At 40.7% G+C, this 12251-nt stretch overlaps 1 protein-coding gene across 2 annotated transcripts; it reads right to left on the reverse strand.

The window, feature by feature from the left end:
• Window positions 1-209: 209 nt before the first annotated feature.
• Window positions 210-6643, reverse strand: pcbp2 (poly(rC) binding protein 2). Of its 2 annotated transcripts, none has more exons than XM_030055670.1 (13): window positions 6484-6643; window positions 5498-5631; window positions 5305-5328; window positions 5185-5217; window positions 4589-4705; window positions 4097-4228; window positions 3869-3997; window positions 3648-3722; window positions 3268-3327; window positions 2821-2893; window positions 2671-2726; window positions 2313-2482; window positions 210-1425 (listed from the first exon to the last, which is right to left on the reverse strand). In XM_030055670.1, the coding sequence occupies exons 2-13, from the start codon at window positions 5564-5566 to the stop codon at window positions 1389-1391; spliced, it is 975 nt and encodes a 324-aa protein (XP_029911530.1). In that variant the 5' UTR covers window positions 5567-5631; window positions 6484-6643; the 3' UTR covers window positions 210-1388. The 2 variants fall into 2 exon arrangements, with proteins under 2 accessions (XP_029911530.1, XP_029911531.1); XM_030055671.1 differs by having other exon boundaries at window positions 3286-3327; window positions 6484-6642.
• Window positions 6644-12251: the final 5608 nt, after the last annotated feature.

Raw genomic sequence — 12251 nt, forward strand, 5'->3', positions numbered from 1 at the left:
CAACACTTCGCCCTTTCACACTTGCATGCCATAAAAAAGTTGCCATCCACAAGACAGGACCTTGTTTTCTGGATTATCAATAAATTTGAGCTTGATAACGGGTAAACAAAGGTGTCTTGTCAGCTGCCTTTGTGACAAGGTAAAATAAAATAAAAAAAAAAAAAATTAAATTAAAATTAAAATAATACAATATATGGAGCACGCAGAGATAGTTTCAGCATTTCACATCTTTTTTATTTCTGTATTTTAATTTCTTCAACAATTCAATTGCACCCAGATCTACAATAGTTTGAAAACGTGCACAAAAACGTGAGTTTCTTCATCCTGCAAAGAATAATAAAAAATAAAATCTGACCCAGGCAAAAGGATAGCAGGAAACTAGTGTTAATTCTATAATTCTCCTTCTAGTTAATCTTAATTTAATACCTCAGCATAATATACTTATAAAGACCAATATGTCTTTTAGTTTTGCCCCTTGCAGCATCCCCCAGCCCTGCAGTTAAAAAAAATATTTTCTCTATTTAAAACAAACATTTCAATGTTATCATCATCATTACTATCATCTTAGTAATTTCAGAGAAAAGAAAATATTTTCCCGTCAGTCAGGCCCTCTCCAGGTGACCAAGGCCCACCCACCCTATCAGAATCCAATACACAACAATGCTCAAAAGTCCTGATTGAGAAATAAAATGGATGGAAACACAGGAATGACACAAAAGAATTACACAGCAAATTAGAGGTGAGACATGATGCAGCTTAAAATACTCCTTTAGCCTCCCACTTTAAAAAAAGGGAGAAATTACCTTCTGACTAAAACCTTTTCCCTGCGTACATCTTCAAGTGTACATCATTTACACCCATGTAAACCCATTACCCACAATGCCTCGTTCAGGAAGTACAGCTTTAGATAAGAGGATGGCAAGTATCGATGAATTCTAACAAGGAGTGGTGTATTAAATAAAAATAAATAGATATTTAAAAGGAAGCGAAAGAACAGTCCATCTATAATGTTATCGGGTCTTTTTTTCTTCATTTTTACATTTTCTAAGAAAAATCTGACATAAAAAACACTATTTATGCCATTTCAGATTTTTCCAAAACTTTTCAGCTATATCAATAAGGTCATACGGATATACAGCAAAATAAGAGGAAAAAATACAACAGAAGAAAATATCTTTAAAAACTATATGCAAAGGGAATTTAAAAACATAATAAATAAATAAAATACCAATATACTGATGTAATTACAGCTGAGTAGGTGTCTAACCAAAGGAGAGGAGAAAATGGTGAGTTCCGAGTACTTGGTTTTTGCATTAAATTCAGTAAGGGACCTCTTGGTAAAAAGTAGGGGAAGGGGTTACGTTAGGTGCTGATGAAGATCCTCCATGTCAGTTTGCTGCCAATCCTGTAGCTTCAGAAGAGAGCCTAAGAGGTCGAACAAAAACAGAAAAAAAAGCCATCTAAAACCTCAATACTTTAGTAGAAATACTTGCAATCATACACATGAGCACCTTAAATGTTTGAATGGTGATACATTGATCTTTTACTTTGGATATGAAACGCTGCTTATGCATCAAGTTTGCAGACTTTTGGGAAGCCTCGGCACAGAGAGAAACTTGGACCCCATTTATATAAAGCAAGTCAACGGTGACTCTGATCTCCTCTACTGGCTATAATTTTTCTTTTCTTTGAATGTGTGATGTGTGGTGTCTGAGAAATTGCTTCTTGATGCTTGGGGACTTGTTGGTCTGTTGGTGGCGCAGTGATGGGTCAGTCTGGGTTATATTCAAAATGCTGAACCCCAGTTTCAAAATCCATCAATTCCTAAAGTTCCTGTCCAAAACATGCCGGCACAGGCTGAGGAATTGTATGACAGGCGGATAAATCCACAGTCCCCTGTCTTCAATCATGGGGGGAAATGACTTGCCTACATAATCCTTGTGTGTAAATGCAACAGGCAAATCACGTAGGAAAAAGACTAATGCTTTACCTATTTAGACATTTTAACAAAGAAAGCTTTTGTGCACTTGAGAGGCGGTGTTAGTGAAGGGTGCGTTGGAGAATGACAATAAAAAATAGAAAAAACAAAAGATGTGCAGGTGCTTTCTTCGTGTTTGACTATTTAGGCCATCAAATAAAAGCTGACAAGCAGCACTTCAATCACAGACTTTACTCATTTCAGATCCAAAGTAATTAAAGCCAAACCTATAGCATCAGAATATCTGTGTCTACATGTGTGTTGACTTCACTTTGAGATACTGTCAATGTACTGAGAAGCAGCAGAAGAGTCCTACTAGTCCACAGTGTCTTACCGGGCATTGATCAGATACTCAGCCAGGCTGATACTGGCAGGGGAGCCAGTGATGGTGACCTGTCTGTCAGTGGAGCCCTCCACAGGATTGGCAATCTTGATCTGAGCCCCTGACATCTGACGGATCTCATTGATCTTAGCGCCCTGGCGGCCAATGATGCAGCCAATGAGCTGAGGGGATGAGAAAATATATGAGAACAGCAGGAATACAAACAACGTCATCGTCCCTTGCAGAACAAAGATGTAGGCAGCATGAAAAATACCTGACATAAAAACATCCAGCTGGCAGCATGGTTCTGTTACCACAACATTAAAAAAAAAAAAAGTTAAATAAGCAAAAGGAAATTGATGAGGCTTACATCATTTGGAATGGTCAGCTCATGGGAGCCAGTTTGTGCAGAGGCGTCCATCCCAGCTGCAGAAATACAGAGAAACCCCATGAGAATCCCATCGAGATGGACAATTTTAATCCACAGCAATCAAACTCTTTCTTTCAGACTTTTACCTACCCTGGAAGCCCTGGTTGCTAGGTGCGATGGGGAAGGGGCTCTGCTGCATGGCCAGCTGGTGAAGTTTGGTGAGCTATTGAAAAAAAAAATGCAGGAGAGGACAGAGGAAGCGGAAGAGAAAACAAATAGAGGGAAACCGTGAGTAGGGAAATTTCTAAAAAGAGAGAGAGAATTTCAAAGTTGAAATATAACAACATTCCCCTTTTATAGTGTTATGGTAATAATGAGAGAAAATTATGAAATGGAGGATGGGACCTGTGCATTAACCTAAAAAAGTGAAAAATATATATGTATTTATACCCATGTTAACATTTTAAACACTCTGAGATTTTTTAAACGGATGTTGATGTGAAAACAGTGGCTGGAAAATTAGGAGTCACAGAGATGGAAGTCAAAAGGTGGCATGGCTACCCAGGACCGAACTTGCAAATATATGGGATCACTTACAGAGGGCCCTTCACTTACATCAGGCTGTGGAATGGCGTGCTGCCCTTGGACAGCGTATGCCTGCAAGGAGAGAACAGCACTTAGGAGCGAGTGATAAAGAGTCACTCACGGTGCACGTGAGTATCCATCAGACCTCTGTCCTTGGTCTGCTGCAAGAGCAAAGCCCAAGTATGCTATAGACAGTGTTCAAGCAACTAGATTTATAACATGTGAGTAATTAACAAATGCATTTTACCTCGACTGCCTCAATGACAAGACAGGAATTTCTCTCTTAAAAATCGTTTTACACAGAGTATACAGACACTTGGTGTTCTACAGTAACTATGTTGAGCTAGAAGAACAAACAAATAGTAATAAAAATAAATCCAAGGATAATTTACCTGACCACCTGCAAAGATGACAGGAGAGCCTGAGGGTTTGGGTCTGTAAGGGATGGTCACTCCCTTTGGTGGGGACTAAGGAAAGAAATATATCCAAGAGACTCAATATACACATGACCAAAAAAAAAAAATACTCCAACAACTATAACATTCAATTTCCTAAACAATCAATATCCATTTACAGTGAAAAGCAGCACTAGACTAAAATAGTGGGTCTCTACCTCGAGCATGACGACGCAGATTTGCTTGACGCACTCAATGATGGACTGTGGGGTCCCTGCAATGGTGATGGCACGCTCTGTTGAGTTGGGCAGCATGTCCCCTGCTACCTGTACCTGAGCTCCTGTCGACTGAGGACACACACACACACACACACAGTAGAGATTATGACATGTCAGGGTTATGATTCTCGCTCACAGATTTCAGGGAAACTGAAAATGGAGATGAACCTCTCTGATTTCCTTGATCTTGCAGCCACCCTTGCCGATGAGCGAGCCGCACTGGCTAGCAGGCACAACGATGCGCAGGGTGACTGGTGGTTTGCTGGTGGCCGTACTGTTAGTCATTGAGCTGCTGATGTCCTGGAAAGAAACGTCAAAGGACAGCTGTTCATTCTAAAATTCGACTAGCCTACTGTAACGTCTCATTTAAAGAGCCCATGAAATGGTTATCTTCCTTGATTGTAAATATTCCCATATTGCGGCAGTGGCGATTGATCATTAATAGGTGTAAAACAACAGATTATCAGTTAAGGAGAAAACCCAGTTTATTTGGGGGTGGGGGTGGGTCAGACTGTTTCAATATCTATTAAGGGTTTATTAATTGGTATGTAATCCTACTTCTGCAGGTCATCATTTACAATACACTGTTTTCCAGGAATTAAAAAAAAGTCATGGCAGTTCATCTCATGGGGACTTCCAGGTGTAGCAAGCAGCTCTAACCTCCTCCAGTTTCTCGATGATCATGGAAAAGGCTTTGAAGATGGCGGTGGTGGGTCCCGCGAGGGTTATGATCCTCTCCGGACAGTTCCCCTCTGAGATGTTGATTCGGGCCCCACTCTGCAGAGACAAAGAGGGAAAACAAGCTTGTCAGACAACTACTAATGTTATGTCAATACATCTGGGTTATATAAACAAAATCCAATACATGATATTTTGACCCGAATATCAATATTGTAGTCAGAGCTTTTAGAGGATATTTACATATAGATTTCGGATAAACAGTCATTAGTCATATGGATACGATGACCAACCAGGTAGAGACAAACACTAAAGCAGCTAATAATTGCACAAAATTGCATTCCTTTAGTGTAGTGCAGCCTTTAAAACCAGGAAAAGACTAAACTTAGGCCACACCACAATATTATGATATCCATGTGTGAGTCAATGTCACAGCAACATTACTGACCTACATACTTAGACAGGGTTACCCCCCTGGAACAGCTACAGTATAGACATGCTATCAGGGCACTACTACTTTGATAACACATAAGCAATACTCCTTTTCTGATCAAAGCTACATCGCAGTCAAATCTTACCTCCTCTCTCATCTTCTTGACTGACTCTCCTTTCTGTGAAGAAATCACAAACGGGCAGTATTTACAAAACAAGCCAACTGAAACGCTGTAGGATAAATCTCAATCGTGATAGAAACTTACCTTGCCAATGATACTTCCAACCTCCTGCAAATAAAAAAATAAGGGAAAGCAGTGAATATGATGAGCTATGTAAGATTCAAGTATTTTAATTTTACACTGATCGCAGGCTACCCACATGACCATAAGCAGTTGATGAGACATTCTTGGTATTATGCCCACAACAGTTGTCAAACAACTCATGCACCACACTCACCTTCCCATGCATGAGTAGTCTAATGGTTAAGGTGACATTAAGTCCTCCTTCAACCACACCAGAGTCCATAGCTGCGGCAGAGTCGAGATACTAAACTGGCCAAGAAGTGGGATCTTTGGTCACAGGTTTAATGTCTGCAACAGCAACACAAGAAGCAGAAATAAACCCATTAAACAGCAGGACAGTGAGGCAGGCCTGGAAGAAGACACCTGCTTATTGAAGAAGTGTGCACATCACTGACGTGCTGGTTAATGATATTAGACATCAAAAGAAGATATATAATAAAACATAATTATAATGCTGGTGGGGTTACTATTGTGTTTTCATAACATAAGCCATTTCCAAACGAGGCGCTTCACTGCTCCAATGCTTGTTAGACGAGTCAAAGTCTGATTCACTTCACCACAATGACCCAGTAAGTCTCCGTCACCAAATCTATTTTCTGCTATGAACAGCTGGGGAAACAGGACTTGCCCTATTATAACGGGAGCCGTAAAAGGTAGCTGTCTGTGTATATTACCCTGTGTTCGGTGACTATCGATAGCAGCGGGAGGCTCACGGGATAACGTCGCAAATCCCATTTCTGAGAGTCGCTAAATAATGGCTAACGCTACCAGCTAACGTTAGCTACCAAGCATCACAGCTAGTTCACGCTAATGCTAGCTCGGCTTGTTAGCCGAGTTCACTGACATTACGTGCGATTCCTGAAATTCCCTCTCACCCGTTTGCGTATTTGTGGTCGTTCCAGCAAAGCAATTTGTTTGCAAAAAGCAGCCGATAGATGAGAGATGGCTAGCTAGCACGTGATCGGACATAACAGTTGCCTAATTTTCCATGCACAACATTAGCCTGCTAACGTTAGGATGAGCCGATCCAGGAAATAGCCTGATCCCTGGACCACCGCGGCCTAGGAAGCCCACTGAGGCGCACAGTTAGCTCTGTCCTTCACTCTCAAAGAAAAAAAGCCCCGTTTCGGGCGGTCTTACCCGAACCGTCCCTTGAAGTGTGCCCAGGGGGAGGGTAGGGTGGCAAGGGTAGAAGGGGAGAGGTTCGGGAGGGAGTTTTAAGAGGATTCGGGGAAGAGGGAAGAGACACGGCTGTTCGGTCGGACTCCACTCTTCTGCTTAGCACAAAAGACAAAATTCATTCAACTTTGACCTTTCAACCGCCCCGCCCCTCCGGGTCAACCCCGCCCACTCCGCCGTGGGCCGAGCAGATGGTTCCTGCGTGTTCCTGCCCTGTTTCAGTAGCTGATGTGTTTCTATAACCTCAACAAACAGTGTTACAATACTGTTACAGTGTTACAGTGTTACAATGAACATGAGAGAAAGCCCTGTCTGCCCGCTACAGCGATGTAGTTTTGATTAATCATAAAGTGCTACACACACTCACACACATAAAGGATATATTGCTGTTCTCTTCCATAGATTATTATTATATTATTTTCTCACTGAAACTTGAAAACTGTGCGCAATCTAATTAGTATAAATGTGCATATTTAATGAGTTAATTCAGATTTAAAGGATTTTTTGCTGACTTTTTGCCACCTACCTCCCTACAAAATACCCCCACCCCCCTCTCTCATGTAAATATGTGAAGAGAGATGCTGATCAAATGTATATACTCATTAATGGCATGTATGGTTAATGAATTATGTTAAATACATGTACATATGTACATATTATATTAAATACATGAAAGCCAATGAAGCCTAATCCACTCCCATTGTATTCATAATACAGCCACTGTATAAAGTACAAACCCCATTCAAATTCCTAAAAGCTCGGTACAGCATGCAAATAAAATCTGCATACTTTCATGATGATGAAATGTACAGTTTATGATTAATAAGATACATAACAGTCACAAAGCCCAATCCACTCCCACTGTACTTTACCAACTTTACCAACATCCATGAAGCCCATGTTCACTACAACACAGTGCTCATAATGGTAACCTACGTAGTTTATAAAATATATAACACAAAGAAGTCAAAGAGGTCCCACTGAAATATTGATTCTTAATGATTTTCTGAAAGTGATGTGAGATTCTCTCCTGTCTGAACCACATGATGAACCACATAATTCTAGAAATTATATTTTGAATTCATGTGTTTTAGTTTTGTTTACCTTAAGAGTCTATTAATGTGTTAATTTGTTCAATCCAAAGCTTTTGAATCTACATGATGTAGTTTATTAAGGAGCTGTGACAAAATTGAAAGAAGCTCATTATTCTACATGTTTTATTATTACAAACATATGGCAGTAGCTATGGTAGTTTCCAATTATATGGATGTGTAGGCCTTTTAATAATTAATAAGAGCATGTTGAGCAAATACTGGATGACAAAACAAATTCTTAATAACAATATAGTGCTAGTAATGTGCATTTTACCTGCTTAGCCTGTGGCAAAGACTTTTCAAAAAGCCAGATTTTGAATGGATTCAAACAAACAAACAAACAAACAAACAAACAAACAAACAAACACACACACAAAAAAAGCCATAGAGATCTTGTGTGATGTTGTCCTACGCAGTTACATCCCTGATGCTGATCACACACTGTTGCAGTTACATGTAAATCCAATAGATGGCACAATAAGTCTTTGAGTGGTGCGGATTATGAAGTCGAGCTGCCTGAGCTGGGCTGGCTGCAGTCTGATTTTTAAGCCATACATCATTCCAAGTGGCATTCAGAAACAAATCAGTCATGGCCTGATGTGCTGCAGTCGCCTAACCTCGCCTGCAAGCTGTACCCCTCAAAAATTAGAAATATAGCAAAGATCTATGACGCACACATTCCCAAATACTACTTACTTATATAGCAGGCCCAGTAATAGTAATTAGATATTGTCAGGTGTGTTCTGAACATCCAAATCACATTTCACCTAGTTACAGATATAAAACAAGATATATTATGAGAGCGATGAGCCCTCACTCGGAGGAGAAATGCTGGTGTATGAATCATCACTCTGCTCACATGTAAATTTCAAAAAGCAGCTGGCAACTTTGAACACTGTTTTTAATCTCCGGGTACAGGGCATGGAGGTTAGCCCTGAGCAGATGTATCAAGGATCATAAACGCGTCAAGATGTTTGTCTATTTATTTATTTTTTAATGCATAACACATACACGGGGCCATACACGAGGCCAGCTATCTGAAATAGCACTTGATTACTGGCCAGTGAAGGTAATAAAGCTGGGAAATGACAAATGAGAATGTTCTGTAAAGATGCACACACACACACACACACACACACACACACACACACACACACAAGCTAGTTATCATCCCATTTCATCCTTAAGCTGATACTATAGTGACTAGAAAAAGCAAGCTGCATGATGCAAGTAAACAATGTGCTTCTCTGTTGAGTTGCCTTCTCTGAAATGGGCACCATTAAACTCATTTTCTCAGCCATTGTCTACTGCTTTTTTCAGCCTGTAGGCAGAAATCACTGCATAGAAAAGAACGAGACGCAAATTATGTTAAGCTCCAGAGGCAGCAAACACAGAACAACTGGTGAAGACTCTGACTTAGGCCACTGAGACCTCTGTACACAGCAAGTTTCTGTGTTCCTGTGAATCTTCTGATGATTAAAAAAAAAAAAAAAAAACACTCAGGGTGACACAGTTGGTCAGTAATGTATTTCCCTTCCCTGCTGGGACCACAGAGAACTGCAAGAGATCAGAGCTGCTCACCGGGGAGGCAAACGCCCTCAGACGGGTGCTGGCCTTCGCTGTGATTGTTCAACTGATCTTTCTAATGACTTAACCACATATTAGATCAGCTGAAGTCATTTGCATACCAAACAATGTCACTCTGATGTGGTGTGCCTCCTGATTATGATTTATAATATTTAAAAACCTGACATATTTTGTCATTTTCATTTAATATTGCAGTAAAAGGTGCAATCATTTGCAATAAAGTGGAATTGCTGATAGTGTCACGCTGGCTAAAAGGAAGAATTCACTAATTCACCTTAGGACCAGAAAATAACTAACTTCAGCTTTATTATTTGGGTTGTTCATTCTGTGGAAGATTGATGACGTTCCCTTTCATGATGGATGGCTTCATTTTATGCCAGGCTGTTGTTTTGTCGTTTTGGCACATGATTGATGGGATAATTGAGGATCTTAATTGTCTGCAAGTGTTTATTTTGAATGAGAAGAATATAATCAAAGAACTGGATTGTGCAGTGAAAAGCTCAGAACTGCAGCGATGATGTTATTAGAGTAGAGTTAGGGATATAGAGGATGGATTGATAAAAAGGCAACAATATAGCTGTATAGCCATGTGCTCATGGTCTGGTTGACAGAGCACCCTTGATGACTTCTCTCAGCACATGTTCATTAATCTGGTGCACTCGAGAGCACCCACAGTACAATTAGTCAATAGCCAGAATGCCATTTTATTGTCTGTAACACATCTTCAATTGCCCCAATGTGAAGCCTCAGTTGAGCTCTTATAAATCCAGTGTAAAGAAACAGTAATGTTGACATATACTGCAGTGTTTACACTTTGCTGTTTACATGCACAGCGAACGAATCCTGTCTGGCTCAATTTCACGTATTCAAAATCACACTGCTTTCGATAGATTGCCCTCACACTGGTAGAAATTGAGCTCAGCTAGCATTTTGTCCCGGCACTTCCTGTTTTTCTAAGCATGAATTCAGGCAGTTGATGTTGGAGCTTGCTTCACAAAGCCATCTGCAGTGCTGCCTCAATGGTGCCAGGATTATAAGACTGGTGCGGTTTTTAAAATAGAACCATAGCTGACCAGATTTGACCCAAACGGAGACAGGCAAGCTATAGGTAAAAGGTACAGCATTTACTGTAAGTGTGCAGACATGCATCCCCCTGCATGCAAAGCGAGCACTGAGAACAGATGGGCTAGTACGGTTTATTAGTTCTTACTGAAAGCACACTGTAAAACTAGCGAAAGAACCGAGAGCAACTGTTGTTTTGTCATAACAAAAGATGTTTAATTAGGTTTAAAATGGCCATCTCCCTGATCCAAAGAGCAGTCACTGAGAGTGGTGCAGACTCTTCAGCTTCTCCACATGGTATACGGTCTCCCTTTTCTTTTCTGCGCGAGTCTCCTCCTGTCAACCAATTGCTTACATAATCATCTGCTTACTTTAATCTCCATGCCTTTCTCACTGCAATTCTTGCACTTTTTCGTGCTCTCCCTGTCCTCTGTCATACCACTACTGATGGCGCCTCTCCCGGGTCCCCTTTTTTCTCCTTCAGTGCTTTTATCTGACATGCCCACTGGCACTCTCAGTCTCTCCTCTGTCCCTCTTTCCTCCACCAGTGAGTGGTCATTGATTACTGTACATGGATTGTATGATGAAATGCCGCTCGCCCACCTAACATCCTCTTGTCAGCCGCCTCAGGCATCCCACTGCCTCTATCCAATGCAAAGTATATCTGCTAACCTGTTTAATGTTCACAATGTTATATTATCTCCCCATGATCCTGATATACATCTGAAATTGCTTTTGTGTTTGGCTGAATGTAGAGCACTGGGGAGCTTTGCCCAGTTTAGCTACAGTGATGAAACATGTGGTGCTATTGCAATTTAATGTGGTGAAAACACTATTGTTTACAATGATAAAGAACAGGCTAAATCAGATGTATTCTGTTGTAGATGTTGTGCATAATGAAGTAAATGATCTGAAGTGCTGCATGAAATCTGATTGCATACTCAAAGAGAGGTAGCCACTTGGTGAGTTAATTAGTGAGTGACCTTTGTTTTAAATAGAAAAGGTCTTGAAAAAGGTGAGAGGGGAAAAAAGGTACAGATGACAAACCTGCAGTATCCATTTCCAAGAGCACCTTTGATTTGATATCATTATTACAGTGATACTCTCTTTGAGGAAAATTATCTTCCCATGTATGATGGGAAACATTTAAAAAGAGGATATATTGTTAATATATTGAAATATGTTTGCGTGCACGTTTTTGTCTCCGTGTGTGTGTGTGTGTATGTTTGCATGAATGCAGTGACAGAGCTGAGGAAAGTTGGAATTAATGTTTGACAGAGCCTGAGGCAAGTTGTAAAAATCTGTTTAACTGAGCAAAATGGAGATGCAGAGATGCACAGAGTGGGACTGAATTCACTCTGCAGGGGTGAGAACAGAGCAAAATGACTGTGGCTGTATGGTAACTGCAACGTCACTACCTTTCCACGGCCGTAGTTAGATAGCCCTGCAGGGTCACAGCGAGAGGTGACACGTGCCTGCGTAAACTGTCCACTCAGGAACCAGATAGGATGTAGAGCGGCTGTGACTCCCCCCTCTTATTTTAAGAAGATCTTCCACAAATAGGTTGCTCCTACAGAGACAAATAATTGGCGTGACATCTTGGGGGCACGAGCATGAGGAGCAGTCTGCATTTTAATGCCAACCCTCCACAGGAAGAACCCAGTTATGCAAGCCAACGGGCACGTTCTCTGGACTCTGTGAGTGTAAGGAAACGCATCCTTCAGAGCAGAGCTTAGAAAGGGCATGGGGTGCAATGACATTTCACATGTAGAATATTGTGACTAATACAAATTCTGAAAGCAGATTATGGCAAATCCTAATTATTTTGAGGGTGGATATTTGTGGTACTGCTTAGTGATGGGGGATTGGCTGCAGTGGTTTCACATAACATCAGGAAACTATGTAACAGTAGGACCCTTACAGATTGGCCAGTAGGTTGAACTATATATTGGTTCTTTCTTTTTGGTTAAGTCAGTTCCACCTTTT

This window comes from Myripristis murdjan, chromosome 7 (genome assembly GCF_902150065.1).
Source record: "Myripristis murdjan chromosome 7, fMyrMur1.1, whole genome shotgun sequence".
NCBI classification, from domain to species: domain Eukaryota; kingdom Metazoa; phylum Chordata; class Actinopteri; order Holocentriformes; family Holocentridae; genus Myripristis; species Myripristis murdjan.

Coding starts and splice junctions, on each gene's coding strand:
- pcbp2 (XM_030055670.1), bottom strand. CDS start 5,566: ATGGACTCTGGTGTGGTTGAAGGAGGACTTAATGTCACCTTAACCATT. Junction 3,723..3,868: donor TCTGCGTCGTCATGCTCGAG/GTAGAGACCCAC, acceptor TTCTTTCCTTAG/TCCCCACCAAAGGGAGTGAC. Junction 2,483..2,670: donor AGCTGACCATTCCAAATGAT/GTAAGCCTCATC, acceptor TCATCCCCTCAG/CTCATTGGCTGCATCATTGG.